This window comes from Lutra lutra, chromosome 3 (genome assembly GCF_902655055.1).
Source record: "Lutra lutra chromosome 3, mLutLut1.2, whole genome shotgun sequence".
Lineage (NCBI taxonomy): Eukaryota > Metazoa > Chordata > Mammalia > Carnivora > Mustelidae > Lutra > Lutra lutra.
The window spans coordinates 12502235-12522932 of NC_062280.1; the positions used below are offsets into that span (position 1 = coordinate 12502235).

Sequence of the window (20698 nt, forward strand, 5' to 3'; positions counted from 1 at the left end):
CCCCATCAGAGGAGTCTTATGTCTCCCAGGAATCGGTCTGCCTTACCAACCCTGCCTCACTCAGTCACTGGCTCGGAGCAATCTGGGGGAAGTACAGCCTGGATCATGGTGATAGATTTCAGAGCATAGCGACTGGGCCATCAGCCAGTAAAGCTCCCTGTGATCAGAGATCTGAGTGGTATGTTTTCATGGCTGCCACATATGGGAAATACGGGAAAGGAAACTTGCAGGGTCACTTCCAAAATGTTGGCTTGAACAACTGGATGCTGGCGCCATTTACTGAAATAGTGACTTATGGGAGAGATCAGAAGCTGTATTTAGGACTATAATGATTAAGATGTTTAATAGGCATCCAACTAGATATTGAATAGCTGGTGAATAAATTTGGAACTCAGGAGTGAAGTTCTGTGCTAAAGGTTTGAATTTGGAAGGCATCAGCATTAAAAGCCATGGAACTGGATAAAATCGCTTGTGCAAAGAGCAGGTAAATGAGAAGTGGTATGGAGTGTTTCCTCCAATACTTAGAGTTCAGGCTTAGAAGAAAAAGCCAGAGGGGAGGAGAGTATGGAGCTACAGAGAGGAAAATGTCATTTCTGTCAAATGCTGCTCAGAGATCAAGGGTCCTGGATTGGATAACATGGGCATTCTTGATGACCTTGACAAAAGCAGTTTCAATGCTATGATGAAGAGGCAAGCCCAGATAAAACTGTCCAACGGGTAAATGGGAGATGGGAAACTGGTTATAAAGCTGGAGAAGACCTATGGTAAAGAGAACACGAGAGAAGTGGAGCTGTAGTCAAGGTGGGATACAGGATCAAGGAAAGAAGCTCTAGGATGAAAATTACTAGAGCGGGTTATGCTGATGAAATGATTCAGTGGCAAGGTAGAGATTGGCGATGAAGGAGGGGGAGTGGGGACCACTGAAGGAATAAGAACTTGAGAAGGCAAAAGAGTACTGGAACCGGATCACAAATGGATGATTTTCCTTTATTTTTAAGTTTTTAATTTAATTCCAGTTAGTTAACATACAGTGTTATATTAGTTTCAAGGGTGCAATATAGTGATTCAACAATTCCTTATAACACCCGGTGCTCATCACAAATGTACTCTGTAATCCCATCATCTGTTTCTCCCCTCCCTACCTACCTCCCCTCTGGGGACCATCAGTTTGTTCTCTATAGTTAAGAGTCTGTGTATTGGTTTCTCTCTCTCTCTCTCTCCTCTCTCTCTCGTTCCCTTTGCTCATTTGTTTTGTTTCTTAAATTCTACACATGAGTGAAATCATATGGTATTTATCTTTCTCTGACTGACTTATTTCCCTTAGCATAATACTCTCTAGTTCTATCCATGTCATTCCAAATGATAAGATTTCATTCCTTCTTATGGCTGAGTAATATTCCACAAGCAGAGGAATTTCTTTTGGACAAGAGCAGAGACAGGAAATAAAACAGAGAAGACAGATTAAGTTCTGATAGACTGGTAAAATTCACAGTGAGTAAATGAGGAAATTCTGATGGAATGGCTTCTACTTTTTCTACTAAATTTAAACCAAAGTCAGAGGCTGAGAGTGAAGAAGATGAGGTATGGACAAGGTTTGAGGAAGGAAGATAAAATACAAACTATTTATCTTCAGAAATTGAAAAATCAATCTTTCTATAGAAACATTCTAGGATTGCCAAGAAGAAATGAGAACCTATTGGAAGATTATAATCATTGTAACATGGATGATAAGTCAATCATCCCAGTTATGTGACTTTTATCCAGGAACATTCAACCACTTCATTGTAGGAGCTGATAATGGGACTCAAATAGGGTTGAAATATAATACAAGGAGAGAGGAGCAAGAGAGTTGATAAGTGATTGATTCCCCTAATGAAGGGACTCTACGCTGGAAAGGAGAGAAGTAACTATATAGAGGTGGTGGTGGGTAGTGAAAAAAAGTGAGGTTAATGGATTGGAAATCTTAGTGAAATTGAGAAATGATTTAAATAGGAGTATTAGAGTGAAGTGACCTGGAAGGATTGGAGGCAGTGATTACAGACTATCATACTGTGTGTGTGTGTGTGTGTGTGTGTGTGTGTGTGTGTGTGAGAGAGAGAGAGAGAGAGAAAGAGAGAGTAAGGAGAGACAAAGGGAGAAAGGGAATCTTAACCAAGCTCTACACCCAGCACAGAGCTCAACACAGGGCTCAATCTCACGACCCTGAAGTCATAACCTGAAATGAAATCAAGAGTCAGATGTTTAACTGACTGAGCCACCCAGGGTGCCCTGAGAATATCATACTTTTTAAACTTTATTTTATTTTATTGAAGTATAATTGATGTACAGTATTACATTTCAGGTATAATATACTGATTAGACAATTCTATACATTACTCAGTGCTTATCACTATAAGTACAGTCACTATCTGTCACTGCACAATGTTATTACAATATTATTGACTGTATTCCCTATGCTATACTTTCCAACTCTTCAACTTATTTATTTTACACTGCAAGTATGTACATCTTAATGCCATTCCTCTATTTTGCCCATCCCTCACCCACTTTCCCTCTGACAACCACCAATTTGTTCTCTGTGTTTAGGAGTCTGTTTGTTCATTTCTTTTTGTTTATTTTTTAGATTCCATATGTAAGTGAAATCAGACGGCATTTTCCTTTCTCTGTTTGACTTATTTCACCTACCACAATAACCTCTAGATCCATCCACGTTGTCACAACTGGCAAGATTTTATTCGATATTATTTTCATTTTTATTCATTTTATGAGTAATTTTCCATTGTGTGTATATGTACATGTGTATGTATATGTATGTGTACATACATACAAAGATGTTGAGCATCTTTCCATGTATCTATTGGCCATCTGTATGTCTTTTTTGGAAAAATATCTATTTTTCCTTCGCCCATTTTTTAATTGGATTGGGGGTTTTTTGGTGTTGAGTTGAGTAGTATAACTTCTTTATGTATTTTGGATATCAACCCCTTATCAGATATATCATTTGCAAATATCTTCTCCCATTCACTAGGTTGCCTTTTTCTTTTGTTAATGGCTCCCATTGTTGCACAAAAGCTTTTGATTTTGGTGCAGTCCCAGTAGTTTATTTTTACCTTTTTTTCCCCATGCCTGAGGAGACAGATCCATAAACGTATCTTTAAGGCAGATATCCAGATTACTGCCTATGTTTTCTTTTAAGAGTTTTATGGTTTCAAAAAAAAAAGTTTTATGGTTTCAGGTCTCACATTTAGAGTTTTAATCCGCTTTGAGTTTATTTTTGTGTATGGTGTAAAAAAGTGGTTTCATTTCATTTTTTTGCATGTTGCTGTCCAGTTTTCCCAACACCATTTATTGAAGAGGCTATCTTTTTCCATTATATATTCTTGTCTCCTTTGTCATAGATTAATTGATCAAACACAGGTTTGTTTTTGGGCTCCCTATTCTTTCTATTGATCTATAGGTCTATTTTTGTGCCAATACCATGCTATTTTAATTACTATAGCTTTGTAGTATAACTTGAAATCTGGGATTGTGATACCTCCAGTTTTGTTCTTCTTTCTCAAGAAGCTTGATAAATAGCTTTGGCTCTTCAAGGCCGTATGTGGTTCCATGCAAATCTTAGGATTATTTATTCTAGTTCTGTGAAAAATGCTACTGGTATTCTGATAGGGATTGCATTGAATTTTTAGATTGCTTTGTATAGTATGCACACTCTAATAATTTTAATTCTTTGAATCCATGAACATGGTATATCTTTCCATTTATTTGTATTGTCTTCAGTTTCCTTCTTCAGTGTCTTATAATTTTCAAAGTATAGGTCTTTTACCTCCTTGGTTAAATTTATTTTTAACTATTTTGCTCTTGTTGATGCAATTATAAATGGTACTGTGTTCTTAATTTCTCCTCTGCTACTTCATTGTCAGTGGAGAGAAATACAACAGATTTCTGTATATTAATTTTGTATTCTGCCACTTTACTGATGTCATTTATCAGTTCTAATAATTTTTTGCTATTTTCTATATATAGGGTTTTCTATATATATGGTATCATGTCATCTGTGAATAGTGATGGTTTTACCTCTTCCTCACCAATCTGGATGCCTTTTGGATGTCTGATTGCTGCAGCTAGGACTCCCTGTACTGTGTTGTTGAATAAAAGTGGTGAGAGTGGACAATCTTGTCTTGTCAGAGAGTATTATACTCGATTTCAAGATTTCAAAGGTATTATCATTACAATGACTGTAATGTCAAGGTTCCAGGCTGAGATGGGTTGGAAGAAATGATTATTTTCAGATGAGCTATCCCCATAAGTAGTAAAGTCAACAAGAGTGAAAACAAAGAAGATGAAACAGAAGCCAATGTCATCAACAATGGGTGATTAGAAGAACCTTAGAAGATGACATTGAGGAGACAAGGAGAGATACTATATCCAGATGGCACACAGTACAGATTAACTAGGACTTAGAGAAAGGAAAGAAGAAAAAATGTTTGTTAATAGTAATACATACTCTGATGTATGCAGAGAGTGGAAGGAAAAGCAGTCACTACCTGAGAGGGCTGCAGAGGAAGCAGATCCTCTAGGAACAAACAAGTTGCAATTAAAAAGAAAAAAAGGGGCACCTGGGTGGCTCAGTTGGTTAAGCATCTGCCTTCAGCTCAGGTCATGATCCCAGTGTCCTGGAATTGACCCCTGCATCGGGCTCCCTTCTCCATGGGGAACCTGCTTCTCCCTCTGCCTCCTGCTCAGCCTGCTTGTATTCTCTCTCTCTCTCTATCAAATAAAAAAATGCAATCTTTTTTAAAAAATTTAATTTTCTTTTCAGTGTTCCAGTTCATTGTTTATGTACCACACCCAGTTCTCCATGCAATATGTGGCTTCCATAATACCCACCACCAGGCTCACCCAACCCCCACCTTCCTCCCCTCCAAAACCCTCAAGTTAATAAATGCAATCTTTTAAAACATAAATAAATATCTTGAGATGGAGAGATTATCTGGGATTTTCAAGGTGGGTACTAAACTATAATCACAAATATCCTCATAAGAGGCCGGCAGAGGGAGGTTTGACTATAAACAGAAGAGAAGGCTTTGTGATAGAAATGGGAAGTCAGAAGCACAAGATGTGATGCTACTGGTTTTAAAAACGGGGGAAGGTACCCTGGGTCAAAGAACGTAAGGAATGCAGCTCTGGATGCTGGAAAAGGCAAGGGAACAGATTTTCCCCATGAGCTTCCAGAGGGAACACGCCCTCGCTGACATACTCATTTTAGTCCCCTAAGATTTGCCTCAGACTTCTGGCCTCCAGAACCACCAGAAGACAGATTTCTGTTGTTTTAAACTATTAAATTTGCAGTGATTTGTTACAGCAGCCATAGGAAACTAATACAGGCAGTAAGGATGTAGGAGTGAGAAAGGGATAGAAGAAAGGAAGAGTGATGATTTTGAATACATGTATTCATAAAGTTCTGACTTTTGAAACTAGTTAATGTTTCACATACTAAAATGCATATATAAACATAAACATACATGCATATAAAGATAGGGAAAACATACTACTATATACACATAGATTCAAGCAAACCTAGCCATAATTCAAGTGAATAATGGAGTCAGTCACCCTGAATAGAAGGGAGAAAATTAATGAATCCAAGTAACTTAGATCACAGTATTTGACCACCCTGCCTTGAGCAGAAGATTAGAACAAGACCGGTAAACAAATATCCAACTCTAGTCAGTCAAGTTTTCAGTTATGGATTAGCAATTCTGAAATCACTCCCTCCTTTTCTACCCAGCCCTTAATATTTACATTATATCTGAACTGGACTATTCATTAGAAAATTTACTCATTTTTTTTTTTGACATTTTATTGCCTTTGTCCTGCCTTTTTTTTTCTCAATATAAAATGCCCCTTTCCATACAATGCAACTCTCATCTGGTGAAACCCTACATGTCTTTTACAAGCCCTGTACTACTTTCCTGAGGCTACTGCAACAGAGTCTCCCAAACTGGGTGGCTTAGGACAACAGAAATGAATTCTCTGACAATTCTGGTGGCCAGAAACCTAAAATCGAGGTACCAGTATGACTGCACTCCGTCTGAAGGCTCTAGGGGGAATTTGACCCTTGGCTCTTGTAGCTTCTGGTGACTGTTGACATTCCTGAGTGTGTGGCTGCATCTCTCTCTGCTCCTTCCTTCTCTTTAAATCTCTGCACCACATTTCTCTCTGCCTTTCTCAAGAACACTTGTGATGACATTTAGAGCTCACCTGGATAATCCAGGATAATTTCCTCATCTCCAAATCCTCAACATAATGAAATCTTCAAGGACTCTTTTTTTTTTTTTTAAAGATTTTATTTATTTATTTGACAGACAGAGATCACAAGTAGGTGGAGAGGCAGGCAGAGAGAGAGGGGGAAGTAGACTCCCTGCTGAGCAGAGAGCCCCATATGGGGCTTGATCCTAGGACCCTGGGATCATGACCTGAGCCGAGGGCAGAGGTTTTAACCCACTGAGCCACCCAGGTGCCCCTTCAAGGACTCTTTTTCAAAATAAGGTAATATTCATGGTTTTGCCTTATAAAGTAATTTTCACAAGTTCAAGGTATTAGGAAATTTGCAACCTACCACAATCCCTTAGGGTCACATGAACTGTCCTGTGTTGGCCTCCCGGATCTACAATCAAACAGGAATGTCTCTGCCCTCTGCTGCTACTGTGGCAATGAACGTGGACTACCTTGTATTGCTACAATGATGTGTCAGATGTACTGGTCTCTACAATTCTTTGACACCACCCACTTTCCATCAGTGTACCCTCGTAACCTATTAGGTGTTAATCCTTTTTTCTAAATAATTTCACTCACTGGGGCACCTGGGTGGCTCAGTGGGTTGGGCCTCTGCCTTCGGCTCAGGTCATGATCTCAGGGTCCTGGGATGGAGCCGCGCATCGGGCTCTCTGCTTAGCGGGGAGCCTGCTTCCCCCCCTCTCTGCCTGCTTGTGATCTCTCTCTCTGTGTGTCAAATAAATAAAATCTTTAAAAAAATAATTTCTCTCACTATATGGTTAATTACTTACAAAAAATGGCAAATATCTTAAGAAAACCATCTATGCCATCTATCTTAATAAGACTAAGATGATGGAGAAGATACATGATATTTTGTGAGCTTAAAATATTACTAATTATCCTCTTATGGAGAAAAGTATTTCACATTTGCTTTAAGGGTGAACATCGCAAAGTTTTCTACAACCAACTGTTAACATGATAAAGATTTAGCTACTGGCTTGGCTGAATGCAATTTGATTTGGCGAACATATTTGTTTGGGCTTATTTATATTCATTGTTGAAATTTTTACATTGGGAGGAATCTGCCATTGTATTTATCTTTTCCCTCTTAAATTCTCTGGTGCTTTAGTCGTTTGAAACCCATGCTTTTTATTTTTCTTTCTCTGACTAACGGTAAATAATGGTAAATAACTAATGATAACGGTAAATAATTAAGCTAATTATTTCCTTTCATCCTGTTACAGAAACTACTTATAGGAGAAGTACCAAAATATTTTAAATGTAGAGATGGCTTTTTTCAAAAGGAAGCAAATGTTTTAAATAAAATAGTAGTTCGTAGTCCTACTTTGGTAGGAATTTGAAAGCTTACAGAGCACTTCTGCTAGTGAACTCATCTATGTCTACAATGTCTGGTATTTCACCTCTTCTTCCTGCCTCGGAGCCAGAGGTGACCCTTCAACCTGGGGCTTAGCCCATGTTCCAACCTCTGGATCCGCAGACGTCCGCTCCACTCCTCGCCACCTCTTTCCCCGGTCATTCACCCTGCCCTGCTACCAGCTCCTCCCTCCACCCTGGATTCCCCTGATGTTTTTGTCACTTCCCTTTTAATCCACAAAGAATCCTTGCGGGTGCCTGGGTGGCTCTCTCGATTGGGCATCTACCTTCACCTCGGCTCTGGTCGTGATCCTGGGGTCCTGAGATCGAACCCCACATCGGGGTCCCTGCCTGGCAGGAGCCTGCTTCGCCCTCCCCCATTTCCTCTGCTTGTGCGCTCTCTCTCTCTCTGTTAAATAAATAAATAAAATCTTAAAAAAGGAAAAAAAAGAGGAATTGTCTGCCCCCATCCCTGCATCATCCCTGCTGGGAAATGAATGACTTCCTAACTGTCCCCCCCCCCCCACCCAGGGCTGTTCTCTTCCTAGGGGGTAAGACAAGGCAGCTTGTACCCTCTGAAATGAGCTCTTCTCTTGGCCTTCAGGAGGCCTGTGTCTCCTCCTACCCCTCACTGCCTCCGGGATTGCCCTTTCATCTTTCTCCATGTTGATGTTCACCGGGGCTCTGCCTTCTACCCTCCTTGTGCTTTCTGTGCCCCCTCCCCCCAGAACTTAATCAATCCCAGCAATTTCTATTGCTGTTCACTGCTGACCGCCACATCCAGATATCTCTTTTGAGTTCCACATTTTATATCTGTGTGCCTGCTGGACATTTCCACCTAGCTATCCCCAGGGGACTTCAAACAGAATTCATTATTGTCCACAACCGCCATTCCTTCGCATTTGCAGTGAGGAACAGAAGGAAGAAAGGGGGTCTTGAGGAAGGGTGTGGAGGGAGGTCTCTTGGGACCCTCCTCAGCAGCCAGGGGAATGTCCATGTGGAGAGAACTCTGGAGAGGTGGGCTTGAGGGCCCTGCACTGCTGGATGAGACATGCCACTGTTAGGCTGTGGGTAAAGCTAGTGAGCACGACAACTGACTTTTCACGCCTTCCCCAAGCCTCCAGGTTGTGTGCTGTGAATTTCACCGCAGGAAATCTTGAGTAGAGAAATGTTGGAACCTTTTTGGAAAAACCTGTGGAAGCACAGGATAGAGATGGGAAAGCAGACCCAACCCCTGTCTCTTGGGACAGTCCAGCATGTGGACCAGGGGAGAGGCAGTGAATGAGGCCCAGTGAGAACGGCTGAAGGTCATCCAGCCAGACAGCAGCCAGACCAAGAGCTCTAGTTATTTTATCCCTTCCCCAGAGAAACCTCCCTGCCACACACACATACACCCAAGGCAGAGATAATAATGCTTAGCACCCCTGTTACATATCCCTTGCCCCTGCCAAAGCCAGAGAAACATCTTAAATGTCTTAAATCTCTACTTACCCTAATTGTATTGGAATGGATTGTTCACTTGTCCGCCTTATTCCTTAAGGAAAGAGGACTGACCTCATCCATCTCCACCCCTAGCATAATGCCAGGTGCGAAAGGGACTTTAAAAAAAAAAAAAAGTTAACTGAAGAAAAAGAGGAGGCTGGTAAGTAGGTAACACGGGTAAGTTTACGGGATAAATTGCCATCCCTTGAAACTAAGTGACAGATGACCAGCCACTTCTTCCACCATCTCAGAATGGCCCAGCTGGACCACCACGGTTCAAATTCCATCTGTACCACATAACCAGATTTCGCAGAAATTACTTACACTTTTTTTGTGTTTCCATTTCCTCAACTATAAAAAGGAAATAATCGTACCTACCACATAGGATCACTGTGAGAATTGAAAAGGCGTGTAAAGGGCTTGACACAATGCCCAAGACATGGAAAAAGCTTGCTCAGTGTTCCCTGCTGCTCCCTAGCCCGGCACAATAGGAAGTCTTCTCAGTGAAGAAAATAGAAATAGTTATTGTAACGCAGTAGCGGGAAATACTGAAATGAACCTTTCTCATTCTGTTGGCTGCCCAGCTCAAGAGCCTTTCCCTTGAGACTAGTGGGGAGGCAGAAATGACCTCTCACTGAAAAACTAAAAAAGCCAGACTCAGGCTAAGTTCAGGACTCCGTTCCAGCTAGGGTTTGTAGCCTGTGGTTCAGGCTTGAGCAGTCAGACACTCAACTCATGCCTAGCAACCGGAGCTAGTGGTGCCAGGCAGAAGGGATGGGGATTGTAGGGACTGTAGCACAGTCATGCCCACTTTTTCCAGAGGTGGGCAGCAGCGGAGGTTCCAGTGGTAGCTGGCAGGGCCCCTGATGGCTGTGGAAGATAAGGGGTGTCCTCGAAAACCATGCTGGTAGCATGTGATGGGTCTTTGTTGCCAAGGCCCTCTGGTTCCTGTTTTCGAGCCCAATTTCCTCTCTGGAAGTGCTTTAAACCACCCAATGTCCTTTTCTGCTTCTGCCAGCCTGGGTTAGTTTTTCTTGGTGTAATTCAACCTGCCAGATTGATAGAGATGATCAGATCAAACGGTTTGATAAACTGGAAGTACACTGTTTCTACTTTGTTTTATTGGTTTATTGATTTTTGGTGTCTTCTACTTGACTCCTATTCAGGGACTGTTTTTCTTAGATGATTTTATGGTGTGTGTGTCGGGGGGCAATCAAATTTTTTTTGGCTGGAATCTACGCTGAGGTGGATAAAATCAGGCAACTAATGAAGGTAGGAATAAAGGAAAATGGAGGGAGGGAGCAAAATCAGTGCCTTGTACAGGTGAGTATCATAACAGATCTGAGAGCTCATTTAATTTAACTGGTTTACTTTACAGATAAGGAGCCCAAAACAAAGAACACACAGCTCATGTATGTTCAAGATAAAACTAACTGTATCTTCACGCTCTTAGTTCAGGGCTCCTGCCTCTATCCATTCTACCAAGAGGCAAATGACCTAAAAGCAAGCTCAGATCAGGTTACATCCAGTTCAATTAATTATACCTTTTAAGTTTACGGTTGTATATGAAAATAATTTACATTTTCAAGAGCTTTTTATAATTTACAAAACAATGATTCATTAAATTATCTCAACTGCTCTGAAATAAGAGAATCATCACTTTTTTAAAAAGTGGTATTGGGGGGCACCTGGGTGGCTCAGTTGGTTAAGCGACTGCCTTCTGCTCAGGTCATAATCCTGGAGTCCCGGGATCGAGTCCCACATCAGGCTCTCCGATCATCGGGGAGTCTGATTCTCCCGCTGACCTCTCTCCTCTCATGCTCTCTCTCTCATTCAATCTCTCTCTCTCAAATAAATAAACAAAATCTTTTTTTAAAAAAGTGGCATTGGTATTTGTCTTGAAAAGGTTTGTAACATTTCTTTTACCTCTGACTGCTCTCCCTTTTCTATTTGTTTTGGTTTTGAAGCTGGAGCTACAAAATAAGTCAAGAGGAAAGTGATATTAGTGTATTTGAACAAAATGGTCTGCTGATTGGAACCATCATAAAAATATATTGGATGTTGTTATTAACCTCCATATTGCAAATGAAGAAACAGAAGCTCAAAGAGATTATGTGACTTGGCCAAGATTAAATAAGCACCAAATGGCAGAGCCATGACATGGTTCATTTAAAAAACGTAACATATATTGAGTATTTAATGTGTCAGGCTGGGTAAACAAGACATAGTGCTAGTTAATCCCTAAATAAACCAGAAATTTTTATAACCAGTATACTACGTTCTAAACCACTTTTTTTTTTAAAGATTTTATTTATTTATTTGACAGAGAGAGATCACAAGTAGAGAGAGAGGCAGGCGGAGAGAGAGGAGGGAGCAGGCTCCCCACTGAGCAGAGAGCCCGATGCGGGACTCGATCCCAGGACCCTGAGATCATGACCTGAGCCGAAGGCAGTGGCTTAACCCACTGAGCCACCCAGGTGCCCCCGTTCTAAACCACTTTTATGGAAGATCTTACTGAACCATAAACTGTAATTTTAGCAGCTGGCCAATCAGTAAATACTCTTATACTTACACAAGATTCATGTAGCCAGATCTCCTTGGTCACCGATTTTGAAATACATTAGACTAAAAGATCTAACTCAGGATCATAGATTACATACTTTTTCTGGATTCTCTCAAGTACAATGGAAATTTGTGATTCTCAAATGTCCTCAGATGAACAAAACATTGACATGAATATGAAGTCGACTGCATCACTATAAAACCAATTATTAAAATCTAGATTCAAGAAGCTATTTTCAGTTTCAGTTTTTTCAGTCTTATATCATACACAGAGGAAATTTTATTCTCAGTGTAGTTTTTCCAAGTTTTTCCATAGATTATGAAAGTCACTTATAAGAAGAAAACTAAGCTAATTGACTTGGAACATAAACAGATTTTGGGACAAAAACACATTTTTTAATGTAGTTGTGTATAACGGAAAATACTATTCTTCTATATTTAGCTGGACCAAACCATTTGTATCAGACCTAAATGAGATGCAGGGTTTTCAAAGAAACTTTGCCGCTTTTCCTTGAGCAAGTTTAAAGAAAAATGGGATGTGCTTTTAAGTGAAAACTAAATAAAGATGCTGGCATCATAATGCAAACATGACCGTCAAGAATTTTAGAAATCCAAAAACGGTATTTTTGTTAAAGGAACGTTTCCTTTTGGGTCAAGTCATCAGAAGGCGGTACAACCCCACCTGCTCAAGGCCCAAGCCACCAATTTCTCTTCCTTCGAATTTCCCCCAAGCTCTCCTGGCCACGCCCCTCTGTCCCTCACATCGAGGTCCCGCCCCTTCCACCTCCCACTTCCTGGTAACCGCCCTCCTTTGCGCGGCCTCCTCGGAATCTGATTGGCTGATGTGTCAACCGCCAACGGCTGCGGAGTTTAAACCCAAGCCCTAGCCCCCGGCGCCGCGGAGCTTCAGGAGCCGGGTGGTCGTCGCCCCCCCGCCGAAAAGACGGTAAGTGAGCGGCCTTTGGCGTTGCCGCCCCGCACTCTGAGGAGATCCGTGCCCTTCCCGGGCGAAGCTCCCGGCGCTACTCTCCGGAGCCTTCTGTCCAGCGAGCCCCGCGCGGCCCGTCGTCCCGCCCACCCGACGCTCGGGTATCTCCGGCTGTGGCCTTTGCACCCGCTCAGAGGGGCTCGCTGGGGGAGGCCCTGGTTTGGATTTAACTGGCTGCCTGTCGTCCCTTCGATTTTGCGCCCGGCTGCGTGAGGGGGGCGAGCGGCCGGTTAGGTCAGCTCCTTGAAAGTAGGGATTTCTGTGTGACTGCACCACTCCCTGCTTTTTAAGAACATTTTCTACTTCACTGTGAGCCCTTCATACATACCCGCGGGATGAACGTCGAGAGACGGCTTACCCGAGTTCTGGAAGGAGCCTCCTCCTTCGGATCTCTTTTAAGGCGGAGGGGCGATGGAAGACTGGGAAAAACTTAGAACTGGAACTGGGTCTTGATGTGCAGGTAGGATTTCGGTAGGGAATAGGGACGATGATTTTTCTAGATGATGGACCCGATTCAGGAGAACCGGATTTGTAACTTAGTATTTCTGATTTAGAGTTAGCCGGGATCATCCCAGACAAGAGCTGCAGAATAAATAATAAATAACTCCTATCAGTGAATGCTATGTGCCAAGTCCTGTACGAGGCACTGTACATACATTGGTTCAGTTAGTCCCTACAACGAGATGCCCTTCCTTTCTCTCACTTGGTAAGTCTGAAAGTTGAGACCTAGAGTTGTTAAGGTGACATAGCAATGAATGTCATACAAACGTCATACAACATACCCGAATGTTGAATCTCGGATGCTCCACGCAGTCCTAACCGCTGTTTAAAATACTTCACTCTGTATGGTAAGTCACCCGTGAATGGTACTCCAGTGGCTGGCTTAGGTTCCTCAAGTGTTACCTGGCGAGGTTGCTGATGTGGAGGGTGACAGGGCAGTGTTATAAGGAAGATTCTGATTTCTGGCTTGAGCGTTTGGGTGAGTGATTGCTAGTGCCATTTATTAAGTTAGGAACCAAGAACCAACTTACTGAGGAGGACAGTTCAGCATTGGTTTCCTAATTAGCAAAATGAGATTTGATCCTTCTGACTGGATTTTTGGGGGAGATGGACAAGATTTCTGTGTTAGTATCTCTTCAAGAGTGTGAGATGCAACCATTTGTCTTGAGTTTCTGTACATTCCTATGTTCTATCCATGGAATAGTTGGTGATCTTTGATTTTACTTTTTTTCTCTTTTTGGCAAAACTTTAGGAAGAAACATTGAGCCTTCGTGTTGTAAGGTTCCTAGTTAAGCTTCTTCCCCATTGCAGAAAATTCTTTTAAAACCATCTTCCCATTATTTGCTTGACATCTCCCAACATCTGCTCAGTATTTGCAAAGGTGACTCATTCTAATATTGGTCAGTTCTGAGTATTTGAGACTTCTTCCATTTATCCAGAGTTGTTTTCTTCAACAAATGTTTGTCCAGTAGCTGCTGTGTGCTAGGCACTCCTGGCTAAGGGTACAGTGGCAAACAAACTTGACAAAAATCCATACCCTTGTGAAACACATTTTAGTAGGAGAAGACAGACAATTAAATAAGGAAATTATGTAATCTTAGCTTAGACACTGATAAATCAATGGGAAAAAAATATAATAGGAAGTGAAATGGGGCCATGTGTGCAATTTTAAATAGTTTCCTCTGGAAAGGCTAAGAAAGTGACATCTGAGTAAAGACAGTGAGTAAACCCTGTGATTATTTGGAGAAGAGTTGATACAAAGGGGGAAAGAAAGGAATATAAAGGTTCTGCAGTGGGAGTATGCTAAGGCAGCTAGTGTGGCTGGAGCTTAGTGAGCAAAGGAAGAGTGATGAAGAGGTCAGAGAGGTACTGAATGGGGAATTGGGGTGCGGGAGGGGGGAGTGTCAAATTGTGTAGTACCTTATAGGCCATTGCAGGGATTATGACTTTACTCCATTGAGAGGAAAAGCCACTGGAGAATTTTTAACAGAGGAGTGACATGAATTTACTGAAGTTTTAAAGGGATCATTTTGGTTAGTAGGTTGAGAATTGATAGGGGGGAAGAATGCGGAGAATGTGGAAACGGACACCATTTAGGTAGTTGTAGCAATAATGTACATGAGAGAGAATGGCAACTTGGATCAGAGTGACAGTGGTAGGTGGCCTCTGAGGACATGTTGTGAAAGTCAGGCCAGCATGAGTGATGGTAGAGTGGATGTAGAATGTGAGAGAAAGATGTTTCCAAGATGAGCAAGTAGAAGGATGGAATTGCTGTTAAACAAGATGGAGAGAACACAGTGGAGCAGGTTTGGGTGGGTGAGTTTAGGACATGTTAAGTTTGAGGTACATATTAGACATCCAAGTTAGAGATGAGGAGTAGGTGGTTGGGTAAATAAACCTGGAGTTGATTTGGGATATAAATTTGCAGGTCATTGGCCTTTAGACTTAAAAGCCAGAGCACTAGATGATACCCTCACAGGAGTATGTGTACATAGGAAATGGAGGAGACCCAAGGATGGAGATGTGATGCACTCCATTGGTAAAATGTTAGGGAGATAAAGAATAATCAGCAGGAGAGACTTAAAAGTGGCAGTGAGGCAGAAAAATCCAAGAGAATGGGATATTTTGGAAACCCATTAAAGGTACTTTTCAGGGAGAATGACCTGATATCAAATACTATGATTAAAATCATAGATTAGTTGAGAACTTGATCTTGACTACTATATCTGATTGAGCAGTGTTGCAGTTTAGTTACTTAATTGATCAGTTTCCATATGGTAGTGGTGAGAGCAACAACTTGATTAGAGTAGATCGAGAGGGAATGGGAGGGGATGAATTAGAGACAGCAAGTATGGACAACTCTTTAAAGTAGAGTTTGCTGTTAAGAGAAACAGGATAACATTCTAGCATCAAGAGATCACTGGTATCTTAAATGTTCCATTCTCATGCATTTACACATGCCATTCCTTTTCCTGGAATACCCTTTCAAATCTTCATACCTGACAAATTCTTTGTTTTTAAGACTTATTTATTCATTCAATAAATATTTATTGTGTTCATATTACTTGTCAGACACTGGTCTGTGAGCTGCAAATTATATCAGTGAACAAAACAGAAAAATCCATGACTTTCTGGAACTTAAATTCTAGTTGATAGAAAATAGGTCACTTCTGTACTATATTATTGATTTAAATGCTATGGAAAAAATAGAGAAGGGTAAGAATAATCAGATATGCTGAGGAAAGGAGCTACAGTTTTGAAAGACCTCACTGAGAAGGTGACATCTTTGCAAAGACTTGGAGGAGAGTGAATGAGCCATTTCTGTATCTGGAGGAAGAGCTTTCTCAGTAGAGAGAGTGACCAGTACAAAGGACCTGAGCTAAAGAATGGCTGCCGTTTGCCAAGCAGTTAGAGGTTGGTGGCCAGTGTGGCCTGGAAAGAATATACTAGGGGACAGAAGGAAGAGTTCAAATGGGAGAAATGGAAAAGAACAGATAATGGGGGGACTTCTTGACCATTGAAGAATTTCAACTTATTCTGAGAGAAATGGGAACCATTGAAGAATTTTAGATTGTATAGACTAATAAATACACTGTAGAGAGGGCAGCAGTGGAAGTAGGACAAGAGGCTATTATAAGAATTCAAGTGAGACGTGTCCGCGCCTTCATCTAGGCTGATAGTAGTGGAGGTAGTAAGAAGCGGTCAGATTCTAATGTACTGTGAAGGCTGATTGGGGTATGAGAGATTTTTGGCCAGAGGAACTAGGTTGGAGTTGCCATTAACTGAAACAGAGAAGGCTCAGAGTGAAACAGGTTTGGGCAGGTTAAGTTTGATATGCCCTGTTTAGTTATTCAAGTGTATTACTTAGTATATGGACACTAGTAAGGGCATTGGGGGGCCTAACTAGATAAAATCCAGGACAGTGTCCCCATCACAGATATTCAACTTAATCACATCTGTACAGACCCCTTCTCCACATAAGGTTCAGATAAGAGGAATTGGGACCTGATGTCTTTGGGAGGCCATTTTTAGCCTGCTGCAGAGCTGGAGGAGGATTGGGATGAGGGAGATGAAGGTGACCGGGGAGATGAAGGTGACCTGGGAGCCTGGAGAGTCTGTGATTGATACAGAGAGGATAGTGAGGTTAGTCCTGTGGACTTAAGGCAGGTAATGGGGAGAGGCTGAGTATTAGGGGTAGGCAGGCACAGGTAACAGCATTTCTTCTAGATCTCTGAAGCCAGAGGCAAGGAGGTTTGGGGAAGGGATGGGAGTTTTGAGAGGTTGATCATATCTAAGTACATAGCTCAGCTACCTTCTCAGTAAAACCTTTTCTGATCCTTCTCCTCTGCTCAGTTAATTACTTTTATGCATGTGTATTATATCAGTTTCTCTTGTCATAGTATAATATGATTATCATCTTCTTTCCATTGTTAGATCTTAGAGTGGTCCCATAGTGGTCCCATAGACTTTAGAGTCTAATAGACTGTTACTCTAATGGACAAGTAGACACATTCAAGATTTCCTGCTTGCTCCTCCAAAACAGCTAGTCCCTGATCTCCTAAGATTAGGTTTATCTGTTCTGAGCATTTTCTAAGGTTACACTTCTTACATTGTATCGAAATAGGATCTGTACTCACAGCAGACTCTGCATTTCATGACTGTGCATTCCCATACAACCATATCCTGGTTTTTGTCCCCAGTGCCTAACCTAGCTCCTGAGGCATAGATATAATAATATAGGTTTGGATAAAAAAACAGTCATTTACCTTTTTTGGATACTACTTTAAACCACTTCTGAGTATATGCATACTTTCAGATTTGTACAGAGGGTTTTGCAAATCCTTATATACAAACAAATTGTATCACCTAAGTCATGATTGTTACCTTTTAGAATGTATTTATCAGTTATCCTCTTTTCTTTTATGAATTAGTACTCCGATTTCTGTCTTTTTTGTTTCTATTTCAGTGATGGAGCACCCAGTGGTAGACACTGGCTCACTTCTTACTTCAGGAATTAAGAGACATGTGAACGACAAAAGAATTTCAAAGACTGGGAAGCTGAATGTTTCCCTTGCTTCAAAAATCAAAACAAAAATATTGAGTAAGTGCCATTAGCCCTTGGAGAATTGACATAGTATTTGGTACTTTATTTTATTAAGTATAGAAGCGACTAAAATGACTATTTTTGTTAACTGGTACATTTTGTCCATTCACTCCTTCCTGTATCCTTCAACTCCTGTGAGCTGAGCGGTTATGATGATTTACCCTCAGTGGCGACAGCAGAATTTCCAGCAGTCAGGCTGGGGTAGCCTCAGGCAGCTACCTCCTACACAGCAAAGAAAATACCAATGTGACATTTCTGGAAAAGAGCTAAAAAAAGTGACACATTTACTTGCGTGCTGTAGCAAGAGGATGATGGATGATCTAGACGTGGTTGGCCCGGATAGAGTGTTGTAGTGGGTGATTTTCATGAGCCGAAGCTCATGAGGGTGCTGAGCCTTTGGAGACAGGGTTTCATGGGTTGTGGAACTAAGATTTTAGAAGGGGAAAAAAAAGAAGAAGAAGAAGAAGTGGGAAAAACTGCCAAGATAAATTCTCATCACTTCTGAAAAATATCTCAGTGGTTCGTATGTATCTTAGCAGGAGGGGGAGAGGTTTCCTGCTGGTATAGCCCCTGTGAAGGGTAATCGTGCATGCCCTGTGAAATAGCTAAAACTTCTGAGTATCTTTAAACCTTAATGTTTCTCATACCCAGCTGTCTAGGGTCCTATGGTATATTGGGCCCCCCATTCAGTGGCTATTTCCTCTTCTGTTGGGAAGGACTATTGGACACCCATTATTATGAAGGAACATGCTGTGTTTGAGGAGTGCAGCAGGAAAATATTATTACCCTTTAGCTCTGGAAATCCAAAACCAGTTCTAATCTACTTTTGTGTCAAAGGTGGCTATCTGAAACTGCTTTTTCTATACCAAAGATAAAGTACTTTTTTGGACCCTGTTTTTTAGATGCCCAGACATTCCCCGAGTGTTTAAAAAATATTTCTTTCATAAGCATATCTTATAGATACTATATTTCTATTCAGTGGGATATGTTATTGAATAGTGGCATTTAAATAAAAATTATGAAAATGTAAGTATGCTCTCTGTATACTGAGGGAACATACTATATTTAAGGTGGACTTTACCAAGGAATTCACAATTAAATTTCTCTGCTAACAACACAGAAACATTTCTGATATAAATTATATTTATATAATGTTTGGAAAGAGAAGGGGTCAAGTTTAGATGGCAATAAATGCCTAGAAATAAGAGTTGGATATTTAGGGTAGAGATAGAAGATCCCACAGGGTTTAGATGATCTGTCCAGCCTTACAGTAAGTATGCTCCATTTCACTCAAGACTTTGAAAAATGGACTTCAGGAGCATTAACTGATAATTTTAATTTGTTAATTTTCTGGAGTCACAGAAACCGGCTTAAAAATTTTGACAGATTGGCTACCCTAGTACCTATGGGATATCTCCAGTTAGAGCTTCAGAATCAGCTTCTCCATTCTACCTCCTAGTCCAAGTAGGAAGGCAAGTAGGGCAACAGGTGTCAAGGCCGAGTTTTTGTGACTGGTCGAAATATCTAGGTTACTATGTCTGTCCTTGACATCTTTTATCCCTAACTCTGTATTCACAACAGTCTGTATTCCTCACAGCCCTTTTATTCTTCATCTTCTGTCTAGCTTTTATTTCTGCAGATCCAAACTCTGCATACATTTTTTTTCAAAACTACATCTATACTGTTATTCTATTGTTTTCCAACCTTTAGTTAAAACTTACAATATACTGTGCCTAAAATAGTTTCATTAAGGATATGAAAACTTATGAAGCTGTAAGTTCAATATTAACTTTTTAAAAATTTTTTTACAGACAATTCTTCTATTTTCAAAATTTCTTTAAAGCACAACAACAGGGCATTAGCTCAGGCTCTTAGTAGAGAGAAAGAGAATTCTCGAAGAATTACAACTGAAAGGACGCTATTGCAAAAAGAAGTGGAGAAACTGAATTTTGAGAACACGTTTCTTCGCCTAAAACTAAATAATTTGGTATGGAAACTATATTGTATTTGAATTCTGAATCATAGACTGCTTATTAACTATATTATTATAGAAGCTCTAAAAATGTTTTTCGAATCTCCAATCATTATAAAAAATTATTGAAAGAGTATGCCATATTAATGAACAAACTGTTAATGGATAGTGAAATAGGTGTCTTAAGTCTACATCCTGAATGTGCACTTGGGGCCCTGCAAGCCAGTGTAATACCTTGATCAACATTCGATTGTTTATCATTAGCAAAGCTTGATGCATTAATATATTTTAAGAAGGTGGACATAATTCTTCCAATGAAAGGAGGGGAGTTCCCAGAGTGTTTGTATTCTCTTTTAACCTCAGCATCCCCCTGGCTACACACCAAATATCATGAAGATTGTAGGCATCGCTTTCCCGTCCAACTTCCCTCTGTCCACAGATGGGTCAGCAAGAGCCAATGGTCAGCTAGGCTGCGACTATAGTTCTAACTCTGAAATGAGCAGAAATTCATTTATAGTGGAAAAATTGATCTATTCGTGAGTGTTAAGTTGTCTAACAAACTGTTCAGTTTCCATGGGGTGTATTATTATTACAAGAAGATAGAGAAATGTTTGTAAGAAAATTTATAATTGAGAGCTCAAAACCAATCAAGGGGTGTGTGTGTGTGTGTGTGTGTGTGTGTGTGTGTGTGTGTGTGTGTTTGAACTATAGAATGTAGCACCATTTTAGCTCAATATGATCTCAATTATTTTTTAAGTCTTCTCAGCTGATGATATCTCCATAAATGTATGAATCTTAATTGATTAAAAGAGGTCTTTATTTTATACATACAGAATAAGAAACTTATAGAAATAGAAGCACTCATGAACAATAACTTGATAACTGCAATTGAAATGAGCACGCTTTCTGAGGTAAGTCGAGTTTATGTGTAAGTGGTGTA

The 20698-nt window shown here is 40.6% G+C and overlaps 1 protein-coding gene across 2 annotated transcripts in view; it reads left to right on the forward strand.

Moving 5' to 3' along the window:
* Positions 1-12553: 12553 nt before the first annotated feature.
* SGO2 (shugoshin 2) overlaps positions 12554-20698 on the forward strand; it is a 48517-nt gene continuing 40372 nt past the window's right edge. Inside the window, exons 1-4 of one of the 2 annotated variants that reach the window (XM_047720830.1) lie at positions 12554-12640; positions 17649-17783; positions 19598-19773; positions 20592-20669. In XM_047720830.1, the coding sequence (XP_047576786.1) occupies positions 17651-17783; positions 19598-19773; positions 20592-20669 (387 nt within the window). In that variant the 5' untranslated portion in view covers positions 12554-12640; positions 17649-17650. Of the gene's footprint in view, positions 12641-12679; positions 13143-17648; positions 17784-19597; positions 19774-20591; positions 20670-20698 lie in introns of those variants that run through there. The other variant, XM_047720831.1, reaches the window with a different exon arrangement.